At 54.9% G+C, this 13,814-nt stretch overlaps 1 protein-coding gene across 1 annotated transcript in view; it reads right to left on the bottom strand.

Annotated features, from left to right (window-relative positions):
• Nucleotides 1-7,366, bottom strand: part of LOC147110002 (C-X-C chemokine receptor type 3-like) — a 60,699-nt gene extending 53,333 nt beyond the window's left edge. Inside the window, exon 1 of the mRNA XM_086003990.1 lies at nucleotides 7,290-7,366. Within this exon, the coding sequence (XP_085860116.1) occupies nucleotides 7,290-7,331 (42 nt within the window). The 5' untranslated portion in view covers nucleotides 7,332-7,366. The remainder of the gene's footprint in view (nucleotides 1-7,289) is intronic.
• Nucleotides 7,367-13,814: the final 6,448 nt, after the last annotated feature.

The raw sequence follows: 13,814 nt of genomic DNA, 5'->3' as shown, positions 1-13,814 counted from the left end.
GGCTGGTGTTGATGGGGGTGAGATGAAGAGAGGTGGGAGGAGGCTGGTGTTGATGGGGTGAGATGAAGAGGGGTGGGAGGAGGCTGGTGTTGATGGGGGTGAGATGAAGAGAGGTGGGAGGAGGCTGGTGTTGATGGGGTGAGATGAACAGGGGTGGGAGGAGGCTGGTGTTGATGGGGTGAGGTGAAGAGGGGTGGGAGGAAGCTGGTGTTGATGGGATGAGATGAAGAGGGGTGGGAGGAGGCTGGTGTTGATGGGGGTGAGATGAAGAGAGGTGGGAGGAGGCTGGTGTTGATGGGGTGAGATGAAGAGTGGTGGGAGGAGGCTGGTGTGGATGGGGTGAGATGAAGAGGGGTGGGAGGAGGCTGTTGTTGACGGGGTGAGATGAAGAGGGGTGGGAGGAGGCTGGTATTGATGAGGTGAGATGAAGAGGGGTGGGAGGAGGCTGGTGTTGATGGGGTGAGATGAAGTGGGGTGGGAGGAGGCTGGTGTTGATGGGGGTGAGATGAAGAGAGGTGGGAGGAGGCTGGTGTTGATGGGGTGAGATGAAGAGTGGTGGGAGGAGGCTGGTGTGGATGGGGTGAGATGAAGAGGGGTGGGAGGAGGCTGGTGTTGACGGGGTGAGATGAAGAGGGGTGGGAGGAGGCTGGTGTTGATGAGGTGAGATGAACAGGGGTGGGAGGAGGCTGGTGTTGATGGGGTGAGGTGAAGAGGGGTGGGAGGAAGCTGGTGTTGATGGGATGAGATGAAGAGGGGTGGGAGGAGGCTGGTGTTGATGGGGGTGAGATGAAGAGAGGTGGGAGGAGGCTGGTGTTGATGGGGTGAGATGAAGAGGGGTGGGAGGAGGCTGGTGTGGATGGGGTGAGATGAAGAGGGGTGGGAGGAGGCTGTTGTTGACGGGGTGAGATGAAGAGGGGTGGGAGGAGGCTGGTATTGATGAGGTGAGATGAAGAGGGGTGGGAGGAGGCTGGTGTTGATGGGGTGAGATGAAGTGGGGTGGGAGGAGGCTGGTGTTGATGGGGGTGAGATGAAGAGAGGTGGGAGGAGGCTGGTGTTGATGGGGTGAGATGAAGAGGGGTGGGAGGAGGCTGGTGTGGATGGGGTGAGATGAAGAGGGGTGGGAGGAGGCTGGTGTTGATGAGGTGAGATGAAGAGGGGTGGGAGGAGGCTGGTGTTGATGGGGTGAGATGAAGAGGGGTGGGAGGAGGCTGGTGTTGATGGGGTGAGATGGAGTGGAGTGGGAGGAGGCTGGTGTTGAGTGTGTGTGAGTGAGTGTGTGAGTTTGTGAGTGTGTCTGTATGTGAGTGTGTGAATGTGTGTGAGTGTCTGTTTGTTAGTGAGTGTGTGTATGTGTGAGTGAGTGAGTGTTAGTGAGTGTGTGAGTGCGTGAGTGTGTGTGAGTGTGTGAGTGAGTGTGTGTGAGTGTGTGTGAGTGCGTTAGTGTGTGTGAGTGTGTGTGTGAGTGTGTGTGTGTGTTTGGGGAGGGTGTGACAGTGAGTACTCCAGCCCTGAACCTTTGCGACACTGTAGATCAATGCAGCATTAATGTCCACAGATGTTCTTCCTTGCTGTGTAGTGTGATGAAATACCCTCTCCCTCAATGACTCCTTTCCCTTTGAGTTGTTGGGAGTGGGACATGAATCCACAGCACCAGATGTATCCTCAAACCCGTCAGTCCGCCATCAATATTTTCAAATTCCCTTAACCCAGCTGCGAGAGGTTTCCTGTGGTTGAGTTTAGACGTATCTGTCTTTTTGAGAGAGAGAAACCGGCTCGAGATGTTCAGCAGCAATGCGCGAACAAATTAAAGCAAAGCAAAGGAACGACTCAGAGACAATTAAAAAGTGAAGGTTTAAGGAGCGAGTGCTGGAAATAAGCTGCAGGCCAGGCAACGTCTGTGGAGAGAACATTAGAGTTCCGAATGAAGAAGGCTTCAAGTAAAGTTGGCCCATGTAATTTTAACCCCTTGGTTGCTCCCACAGACACTGTTTCATAGAATTATACAGCACAGAAACAGGCCCCATCTGCTCCATAATAACATAAGAAATAGGAGCAGGAGTCGGCCATTCGTCCCCTCGAGCCTGCTCCGCCATTCAATAAGATCATGGCTGATCTGATCTTGGCCTCAACTCCACTTCCCTGCCCGCTCCCCATAACCCTTGACTCCCTTATCGCTCAAAAATCTGTCTGTCTCCACCTTAAATATACTCAGTGACCCAGCCTCCGCCGCTCTCTGGGGCAGAGAATTCCAAAGATTCACCACCCTCAGAGAGAAGAAATTCCTCCTCATCTCAGTTTTAAATGGGTGCCCCTTTTTTCTGAGACTGTGCCCCCCCGTTCGAGAATCCCCCACGAGGGGAAACATCCTCTCTGCATCGACCCTGTCGAGCCCCCTCAGAATCTGATATGTTTCAATAAGATCCCCTCTCATTCTTCTAAACTCCAGTGAGTATCGGCCCAACCTGCTCAACCTTTCCTCCTAAGTCAACCCCTTCATCTCCGGAATCAACCTCGTGAACCTTCTCTGAACTGCCTCCAATGCAAGTATATCCTTCCTTAAATAAGGAGACCAAAACTGTGCGCAGTACTCCAGGTGTGGTCTCACCAACACCCTGTGCAGTTGTAGCAAGACTTCCCTACTTTTATACTCCAACCCCCTTGCAATAAAGGCCAATATTCCCTTTGCCTTCCTAATTACTTGCTGTACCTGCATGCTAACTTTTTGTGTTTCATGTATGAGGACCCCCAGATCCCTCTGTACTGCAGCATCATGTTGTCTCTCTCCATTTAAATAGTAATTTGCTTTTTTATTTTTCCTACCAAAGTGGATAACCTTGCACTTTCCCACATTATACTCCATCTACCAGAATCTTGCCCACTCACTTAACCTATCTATATCCCTTTGCAGACACTTTGTGTCCTCCTCGCTACTTGCTATCTGACCTATCTTTGTATCATCAGCAAATACAATATACTCGGTCCCTTCATCAAAGTCATTAATACAGATTGTAAATAGTTGAGGCCCCAGCACCGATCCCTGTGGCACCCCACTAGTTACTGTTTGCCAACCTGAAAATGACCCATTTATCACAACTCTCTGCTTTCTGTTGGTAAGCCAATCCTCTATCCATGCTAATATATTACCCTCAACCCCGTGAGCTCCTATCTTGTGCCAATGTTTATGCTCCACACCAGCCTCCTCCCACCGCTCCTCATCTCACTCCATCAACACCAGCCTCCTCCCACCGCTCCTCATCTCACTCCATCAACACCAGCCTCCTCCCACCCCTCTTCATCTCACCCCATCAACACCAGCCTCCTCCCACCCCTCTTCATCTCATCCCATCAACAACAGCCTCCTCCCACCGCTCTTCATCTCAGCCCATCAACACCAGCCTCCTCCCACCCCTCTTCATCTCACCCCATCAACACCAGCCTCCTCCCACCCCTCTTCATCTCAGCCCATCAACACCAGCCCCCTCCCACCCCTCTTCATCTCAACCCATCAACACCAGGCTCCTCCCACCCCTCTTCATCTCACCCCATCAACACCAGCCTCCTCCCACCCCTCTTCATCTCACCCCATCAACACCAGCGTCCTCCCACCCCTCCTCATCTCACCCCATCAACACCAGCCCCCTCACACCCCTCTTCATCTCAGCCCATCAACACCAGCCTCCTCCCACCCCTCTTCATCTCAGCCCATCAACACCAGCCTCCTCCCACCCCTCTTCATCTCAGCCCATCAACACCAGCCTCCTCCCACCCCTCTTCATCTCACCCCATCAACACCAGCCTCCTCCCACCCCTCTTCATCTCACCCATCAACACCAGCCTCCTTCCACCCCTCTTCATCTCAACCCATCAACACCAGGCTCCTCCCACCCCTCTTCATCTCACCCCATCAACACCAGCCTCCTCCCACCCCTCTTCATCTCACCCCATCAACACCAGCCTCCTCCCACCCCTCTTCATCTCACCCCATCAACACCAGCATCCTCCCACCCCTCTTCATCTCAGCCCATCAACACCAGCATCCTCCCACTCCTCTTCATCTCAGCCCATCAACACCAGCCTCCTCCCAACCCTCTTCATCTCAGCCCATCAACACCAGCCTCCTCCCACCCCTCTTCATCTCACCCCATCAACACCAGCATCCTCCCACCTCTCTTCATCTCACCCCATCAACACCAGCCTCCTCCCAACCCTCTTCTTCTCAGCCCATCAACACCAGCCTCCTCCCACCCCTCTTCATCTCACCCCATCAACACCAGCCTCCTCCCACCCCTCTTCATCTCACCCCATCAACACCAGCCTCCTCCCACCCCTCTTCATCTCAGCCCATCAACACCAGCCTCCTCCCACCCCTCTTCATCTCACCCCATCAACACCAGCCTCCTCCCACCCCTCTTCATCTCACCCCATCAACACATGCCTCCTCCCACCCCTCTTCATCTCACCCCATCAAAACCAGCCTCCTACCACCCCTCTTCATCTCACCCCATCAACACCAGCCTCCTCTCACCCCTCTTCATCTCACCCCATCAACACCAGCCTCCTCCCACCCCTCTTCATCTCACCCATCAACACCAGCCTCCTTCCACCCCTCTTCATCTCAACCCATCAACACCAGGCTCCTCCCACCCCTCTTCATCTCAGCCCATCAACACCAGCCTCCTCCCACCCCTCTTCATCTCAGCCCATCAACACCAGCCTCCTCCCACCCCTCTTCATCTCAGCCCATCAACACCAGCCTCCTCCCACCCCTCTTCATCTCAGCCCATCAACACCAGCCTCCTCCCACCCCTCTTCATCTCACCCCATCAACACCAGCCTCCTCCCACCCCTCTTCATCTCACCCCATCAACACCAGCCTCCTTCCACCCCTCTTCATCTCAACCCATCAACACCAGCCTCCTCCAACTCTCTTCATCTCACCCCATCAACACCAGCCTCCTCCCACCCCTCTTCATCTCACCCCATCAACACCAGCCTCCTCCCAACCCTCTTCATCTCACCCCATCACCATATCCTTCTCTTCCTTTCTCCCTCATGTATTTATCCAGCTTCCCCTTAAATGTATCTCTGCTCTTCGCCTCGACCACTCCCTGTTTTATTGTAATGTGGTCCGAGATGCCAATATTGGACTTAAATGTGCATCAAGGTGGCCGGACCCTGCAGGTGGACGACAGGGTCTAACATGTCCTGTTATCTAAAACGACATGCTGCTTTAAATCTACCTGTGACATCTCCAGCCCCTACTGAGGTCTCATTGTTCATCCAATTCTGTCCTCTTGCACATCCCCCGATTTCCATCGCTCCACCATTGGCGGTCGTGGCTCCTGCCGCCTGGACCCCGAGCTCTGGAATTCCCTCCCTAAACCTCTCCGCTTCTCTCTCCTCCTTTAAGACGCTCCTTAAAACCGACCTCTTTGACCCAGCTTTTGGTCGCCCGTCCCAATATCTCCTTATGTGGCTTGGTGTCATTTTGATCGATAATCGCTCCTGTGAAGCGCCCTGGGACATTTTAGTACGTTAAAGGTGGTATATCCTGAAGGGTTTTTGATCGAGTAGATCGGGAGAAACTGTTTCCAGTGGCAGAAGGGTCGGTAACCAGAGGACACAGATTGAAGATAATCGGCAAAAAACTAGAGGGGGAGATGAGGAGAATGTTTTTACGCAGCGAGTTGTTGTGATCTGGAACGTGCTGCCTGAAAGGGCGGTGGGAGCAGATTCAATAGTAACTTTCAAAAGGGGAATTGGAGAAATACTTGAAAAGGGGAAATGTGCAGGGCTACGGGGAAAAAAAAGACTTGCATTTCTCCAGCGCCTTTCACGACCACCGGACGTCTCAAAGCTCTTTACAGCCAATGAAGTACTTTTTGAAGTGCGGTCACTGTTGTAATGTAGGAAACACGGCAGCTAATTTGAGCACAGCAAGCTCCCACAACCAGCAATGTGATAATCACCAGATCATCTGTTTTAGTGATGTTGGTTGAGGGATAAATATTGGCTCCAGGACACCGGGGAGAACTCCCCCCTGCTCTTCTTCGAAATAGTGGCCGTGGGATCTTTTACGTCCACCTGAGAGGGCAGACGGGGCCTCGGTTTAACGTCTCATTCGAAAGACGGCACCTCCGACATTGCAGCGCTCCCTCAGTACTGCCCCTCCGACAGTGTGGCGCTCCCTCAGTACTGCCCCTCCGACAGTGCGGCGCTCCCTCAGTACTGACCCTCCGACAGTGCGGCGCTCCCTCAGTACTGCCCCTCTGACAGTGCGGCGCTCCCTCGGTACTGCCCCACCGACAGTGCGGCGCTCCCTCAGTACTGGCCCTCTGACAGTGCGGCGCTCCCTCAGTACTGCCCCTCCGACAGTGCGGCGCTCCCTCAGTACTGCCCCTCCGACAGTACGGCGCTCCCTCAGTACTGGCCCTCTGACAGTGCGGCGCTTCCTCAGTACTGCCCCTCCGACAGTGCGGCGCTCCCTCAGTACTGCCCCTCTGACAGTGCGGCGCTCCCTCGGTACTGCCCCACCGACAGTGCGGCACTCCCTCAGTACTGGCCCTCTGACAGTGCGGCGCTCCCTCAGTACTGCCCCTCCGACAGTGCGGCGCTCCCTCAGTACTGCCCCTCCGACAGTACGGCGCTCCCTCAGTACTGGCCCTCTGACAGTGCGGCGCTTCCTCAGTATTGCCCCTCCGACAGTGCGGCGCTCCCTCGGTACTGCCCCTCCGACAGTACTGGCACTGGGAGTTTCAGCCTAGCTTTATGCACTCAAGTCCCTGAAGTGGGGACTTGAACCCACAACCTTCTGACTCAGAGGCGAGTGTGCTACCCACTGAGGCACGGGCTGCACAGCTGAAAGAGCGAGGGGGGAGAGTGGGGCTAATTGGAGAGCTCTTTCAAAGAGCCGGCACAGGCACGATGGGCCGAATGACCTCCCCCTCTGCGCTGTACCATTCCATAAACCACGCACAAATGAATCTCATCCAGCATTTTAACAGTCTGCTCGCCGATATGAGCAGCAGTCGTTTCTAGCGTCCGTTCCTTTGCAAAACGTACGCTGCCCCATTAACTCTGTGATTGTGAGCAGAAGGAATAATTCGAGCGGACGATTTTTAAAATGCGGTGTGTAAGCCGGTGAATACAATATTCCTATTTTTGAATGCATTGATTGCTAAGCTTGGCGAGTGGATTTCTCTGCACAAAGTTAGTTACTAAAGCCACGGAAATCTGGAATAAGCTGGACCTAAATAAGAAGCAAAGGTTTGATTGGTCAAATCCCTTACCTCTGTTGTCTCATCCTCAGGCCAGCTGGTTGAATTGTCCATGGCTCGATGCTCTGCTCTGAAATACGGGGCGATGAGTGGCAATGGATGGGATCTAAAAGCAGATGCAGTTTATTTAAAACTCGGCTTCTAACTTCCTGACCACGTGTAGCTGCTGACTCACTGAGAAGTTTGATTTGAGTGTGCATTCCTTAACCGGACAGGTATTTCCCTCACTCCGTCCTCATAGAAACATAGAGGGTAGGAGCCGGAGTGGGCCATTCGGCCCCTCGAGCCTGCTCCGCCATTTAATGAGATCATGGCTGATCATCCAAATTCAGTACCCTGTCCCTGCCTTCTCCCCATATCCCTTGATCCCTTTAGCCTTAAGAAATATATCTAACTCCTTCTTGAATATATTTAATGAATTGGCCTCCACTGCCTTCTGTGGCAGAGAATTCCACAGGTTCACCACTCTCTGGGTGAAGAAATTCCTCCTCATTTCTGTCCTAAATGGCTTACCCCTTACCCTTAGACTGTGACCCCTGGTTCTGGACTCCCCGACCATCGGGAACATCCTTCCTGCATCTAGTCTGTCCAGCCCTATCAGAATTTTATAAGTTTCAATGAGATCCCCTCTCATTCTTCTAAACTCCAGCAAGTATAAGCTCAATCGACCCAATCTCTCCTCATACGTCATTCCTGCCATCCCAGGTATCAGCCTGGTGAATCTTCGCTGCACTCCCTCCATGGCAAGAACATCCTTCCTCAGATAAGGCGACCAAAACTGCACACAATACTCAAGATGTGGTCTCACCAAGGCCCTGTACAACTGCAGCAAGACATCCTTGTTCCTGTACTCAAACGCTTTTGCTACGAAGGACAACATACCATTTGCCTTCTTAACCGCCTGCTGCACCTGCATGCTTACCTTCAGCGACTGGTGCACAAGGACACCCAGGTCTCGTTGCACTTCCCCTTCTCCCAATCTATTGCCATTCAGATAATAATCTGCCTTCCTGTTTTTGCCACCAAAGTGGATAGCCTCGCATTTATCCACGTTATATTGAGCCCTTTAATTTTGTCCATTTTTTGCAAAAGGAGAGCGCAATTTCTCTCAGACTCTTATAATTGCGCTATTTACGATATCAAATATCTTGCCTACACTTCCGCTCAACTTTTGCTCGGTATAGATTCCTATATCCACAGATATCAGGGCAATTTTTCCATGTAAACGCGTCACGCTGTAATTACACCCTCCTGCCAGTGGGGGTGCTGTATTTAGGGAAGCCATGTGACATAAAGGTGTCACACCTTGGCTCAGTGGGGAGCACTTGTGCCTCTGAGTCACAAGGTCCCACATTACTGCCCCGCCGAAAATGCGGCGCTCCCTCAGTACTGCCCCTCCGACAGTGTGGCGCTCCCTCAGTACTGACCCTCCGACAATGCGGCACTCCCTCAGTACTGCTCCCCCGACAGTGCGGCGCTCCCTCAGTATTGCCCCGCCGACAATGTGGCGCTCCCTCAGTACTGCCCCTCCGAAAGTGCGGCGCTCCCTCAGTACTGCCCCTCCTACAGTGCGGCACTCCCTCAACACTGCCCCTCCGACAGTGCGGCGCTCCCTCAGTACTACCCCTCCGACAGTGCTGTGCTCCCTCAGTACTGCCCCTCCGAAAGTGCGGCGCTCCCTCAGTACTGCCCCTCCTACAGTGCGGCACTCCCTCAACACTGCCCCTCCGACAGTGCGGCGCTCCCTCAGTACTACCCCTCCGACAGTGCTGTGCTCCCTCAGTACTGCCCCTCCGAAAGTGCGGCGCTCCCTCAGTACTGCCCCTCCTACAGTGCGGCACTCCCTCAACACTGCCCCTCCGACAGTGCGGCGCTCCCTCAGTACTACCCCTCCGACAGTGCTGTGCTCCCTCAGTACTGCCCCTCCGACAGTGTGGCGCTCCCTCAGTACTGACCCTCCCACAGTGCGGTGCTCCCTCAGTACTGCACCTCCGACAGTGTGGTGCTCCCTCAGTACTGCTCCTCCCACAGTGCGGTGCTCCCTCAGTACTGCACCTCCGACAGTGCGGCGCTCCCTCAGAACTTCACTGGGCGCGTCAGCTCAGCATTATGTGTTCAATTCCCTGGAGTGGGACTATGATCCCACAAACTTCTGACTCAGAGGCGAGTGTGCTGACACTTCAAAGGTTAAGTTAAGAGGATAGGTTACTCAAAGTAGGGTTGTATTCCCTGGAATTTAGAAGGGTAAGGGGTGACCTGATTGAAGTTTTCAAGGGAAACTGATGGGTTAGATAGAGAGAAACTATTTCCGCTGGTTGGGGAGTCTAGGACTAGGGGGCAGAGTCTAAAAATTAGAGCCAGACCTTTCAGGAGTGAAGTGAGGAAACACTTCTACACACAAAGGGTGGTAGAAGTTTGGAATTCTCTTCCGCAAACGGCAATTGATGCCGGGTCAATTGTTAATTTTAAATCTGAGATTGATAGATTTCTGTTAACCAAAGGTATTAAGGGATATGGGGCAAAGGCGGGTGGATGGGATTAGGTCACAGATCAGCCATGATCTCATTGAATGGCGGAACAGGCTCGAGGGGCTGAATGCGCCTCCTCCTGTTCCTGTGTAACAGGCTCGAGGGGCTGAATGGGCCTCCTCCTGTTCCTGTGGTAACAAGCTCGAGGGGCTGAATGGGCTTCCTCCTGTTCCTGTGTAACAGGCTCGAGGGGCTGAATGGGCCTCCTCCTGTTCCTGTGTAACAGGCTCGAGGGGCAGAATGGGCCTCCTCCTCTTCCTGTGTAACAGGCTCGAGGGGCTGAATGGGCCTCCTCCTGTTCCTGTATAACAAGCTCGAGGGGCTGAATGGGCCTGTTCCTGTTCCTGTGTAACAGGCTCGGGGGGCTGAATGGGCCTCCTCCTGTTCCTGTGTAACAGGCTCGAGGGGCTGAATGGGCCTCCTCCTGTTCCTGTGGTAACAAGCTCGAGTGGCTGAATGGGCTTCCTCCTGTTCCTGTGCAACAGGCTCGAGGGGCAGAATGGGCCTCCTCCTCTTCCTGTGTAACAGGCTCGAGGGGCTGAATGGGCCTCCTCCTGATCCTGTGTAACAGGCTCGAGGGGCTGAATCGGCCTCCTCCTGTTCCTGTGTAACAGGCTCGAGGGGATGAATGGGCCACCTCCTATTCCTGTGTAACAGGCTCGATGGGCTGAATGGGCCTCCTCATGTTCCTGTGTAACAGGCTCGAGGGGCTGAATGGACCTCCTCCTGTTCCTGTGTAACAGGCTCGAGGGGCTGAATGGGCCACCTCCTGTTTCTGTGTAACAGGCTCGAGGGGCTGAATGGGCATCCTCCTGTTCCTGTGTGAAAGGCTCGAGGGGCTGAATGGGCCTCCTCCTGTTCCTGTGTAATAGGCTCGAGGGGCTTGAATGGGCCTCCTCCTGTTCCTGTGTAACAGGCTCGAGAGGTGAATGGGTCTCCTCCTATTCCTGTGGTAACAGGCTCGAGGGGCTGAATGGGCCTCCTCCTGTTCCTGTGTAACAGGCTCGAGGGGCTGAATGGGCCTCCTCCTGTTCCTGTGTAACAGGCTCGAGGGGGCTGAATGGGCCTCCTGCTGTTCCTGTGTAACATGCTCGAGGGGCTGAATGGGCCTCCTCCTGTTCCTGTGTAACAGGCTCAAGGGGCTGAATGGGCCTCCTCCTGTTACTGTGCAACAGGCTCAAGGGGGCTGAATGGGCCTCCTCCTGTTCCTGTGTAACAGGCTCGAGGGGCTGAATGGGCCTCCTCCTGTTCCTGTGTAACAGGTTCGGAGGCTGAATGGGCCTCCTCCTGTTCCTGTGTAACAGGCTCAAGGGGCTGAATGGGCCTCCTCCTGTTCCTGTATAACAGGCTCGAGGGGCTGAATGGGCCTCCTCCTGTTCCTGTGGTAACAAGCTCGAAGGGCTGAATGGGCCGCCTCCTGTTCCTGTGCAACAGGCTCGAGGGGCTAAATGGGCCTCCTCCTGTTCCTGTGTAACAGGCTCGAGGGGCTGAATGGGCCTCCTCCTGTTCCTGTGTAACAGGCTCGAGGGGCTAAATGGGCCTCCTCCTTTTCCTGTGTAACAGGCTCGAGGGGCTGAATGGGCCTCCTCCTGTTCCTGTGTAACAGGCTGGAGGGGCTGAATGGGCTTCCTCCTGTTCCTGTGCAACAGGCTCGAGGGGCTGAATGGGCCTCCTCCTGTTCCTGTGTAACAGGCTCGAGGGGCTGGATGGGCCTCCTCCTGTTCCTGTGTAACAGGCTCAAGGAGCTGAATGGGCCTCCTCCTGTTTCTATGGTAACAGGCTCGAGGGGTTGAATGGGCCTCCTCTTGTTCCTGTGTAACAGGCTCGAGGGGCTGAATGGGCCTCCTCTTGCTCCTGTGTAACAGGCTCGAGGGGCTGAATGGGCCTCTTCCTCTTCCTGTGTAACAGGTTCGAGGGGCTGAATGGGCCACCTCCTGTTCCTGTGTAACAGGCTCGAGGGACTGAATGGGCCTCCTCCTGTTCCTGTGTAACAGGTTCGAGGGGCTGAATGGGCCTCCTCCTCTTCCTGTGTAACAGGTTCGAGGAGCTGAATGGGTCTCTTCCTGTTCCTGGTTAACAGGCTCGAGGGGCTGAATGGGCCTCCTCCTGTTCCTGTGTAACAGGCTCGAGGGGCTGAATGGGCCACCTCCTGTTCCTGTGTAACAGGCTCGAGGGGCTGAATGGGCCTCCTCCTGTTCCTGTGTAAAAGGCTCGAGGGGCTGAATGGGCCTCCTCCTGTTCCTGTGTAACAGGCTCGAGGGGCTGAATGGGCCTCCTCCTGTTCCTGTGTAACACGCTCGAGGGGCTGAATGGGCCTCCTCCTGTTCCTGTGTAACAGGCTCGAGGGGCTGAATGGGCCTCCTCCTTTTCCTGTGTAGCAGGCTCGAGGGGCTGAATGGGCCTCCTCCTGTTCCTGTATAACAGGCTCGAGGGGCTGAATGGGCCTCCTCCTGTTCCTGTGTAACAGGCTCGAGGGGCTGAATGGGTCTCTTCCTCTTCCTGTGTAACAGGTTCGAGGGGCTGAATGGGCCTCCTCCTCTTCCTGTGTAACAGGTTCGAGGGGCTGAATGGGTCTCTTCCTGTTCCTGGTTAACAGGCTCGAGGGGCTGAATGGGCCTCCTCCTGTTCCTGTGTAACAGGCTCGAGGAGCTGAATGGGCCTCCTCCTGTTCCTGTGTAACAGGCTCGAGGGGCTGAATGGGCCTCCTCCTGTTCCTGTGTAACAGGCTCGAGGGGCTGAATGGGCCTCCTCCTGTTCCTGTGTAACAGGCTCGAGGGGCTGAATGGGCCTCCTCCTGTTCCTGTGTAACAGGCTCGAGGGACTGAATGGGCCTCCTCCTGTTCCTGTGTAACAGGTTCGAGGGCCTGAATGGGCCTCCTCCTCTTCCTGTGTAACAGGTTCGAGGGGCTGAATGGGCCTCTTCCTGTTCCTGTGTAATAGGCTCGAGGGGCTTGAATGGGCCTCCTCCTGTTCCTGTGTAACAGGCTCGAGGGGTGAATGGGCCTCCTCCTATTCCTGTAGTAACAGGCTCGAGGGGCTGAATGGGCCTCCTCCTTTTCCTGTGTAACAGGTTGGAGGGGCTGAATGGGCTTCCTCCTGTTCCTGTGCAACAGGCTCGAGGGGCTGAATGGGCCTCCTCCTGTTCCTGTGTAACAGGCTCGAGGGGGCTGAATGGGCCTCCTGCTGTTCCTGTGTAACATGCTCGAGGGGCTGAATGGGCCTCCTCCTGTTCCTGTGTAACAGGCTCGAGGGGCTGAATGGGCCTCCTCCTGTTACTGTGTAACAGGCTCAAGGGGGCTGAATGGGCCTCCTCCTGTTCCTGTGTAACAGGCTCGAGGGGCTGAATGGGCCTCCTCCTGTTCCTGTGTAACAGGTTCGGGGGCTGAATGGGCCTCCTCCTGTTCCTGTGTAACAGGCTCGAGGGGCTGAATGGGCCTCCTCCTGTTCCTGTATAACAGGCTCGAGGGGCTGAATGGGCCTCCTCCTGTTCCTGTGGTAACAAGCTCGAAAGGCTGAATGGGCCGCCTGCTGTTCCTGTGCAACATGCTCGAGGGGCTAAATGGGCCTCCTCCTGTTCCTCTGTAACAGGCTCAAGGAGCTGAATGGGCCTCCTCCTGTTCCTATGGTAACAGGCTCGAGGGGCTGAATGGGCCTCCTCTTGTTCCTGTGTAACAGGCTCGAGGGGCTGAATGGGCCTCCTCTTGTTCCTGTGTAACAGGCTCGAGGGGCTGAATGGGCCTCTTCCTCTTCCTGTGTGACAGGCTGGAGGGGCTGAATGGGCCTCCTCCTGTTCCTGTGTAACAGGCTCGAGGGGCTGAATGGGTCTCCTCCTGTTCCTGTGTAACAGGCTCGAGGGGCTGAATGGACCTCCTCCTGTTCCTGTGAAACAGGCTCAAGGGGATGAATGGGCCACCTCCTATTCCTGTGTAACAGGCTCGATGGGCTTAATGGGCCTCCTCATGTTCCTGTGTAACAGGCTCGAGGGGCTGAATGGACCTCCTCCTGTTCC

The sequence above is a fragment of the Somniosus microcephalus genome, chromosome 12 (assembly GCF_052327205.1).
Source record: "Somniosus microcephalus isolate GS21.2 chromosome 12, FLI_Smic_1.0, whole genome shotgun sequence".
In the NCBI taxonomy this organism is placed as follows: domain Eukaryota; kingdom Metazoa; phylum Chordata; class Chondrichthyes; order Squaliformes; family Somniosidae; genus Somniosus; species Somniosus microcephalus.
Note: the sequence above shows the minus strand (reverse complement) of the source record. Positions and strands in the feature narration are given on the sequence as shown.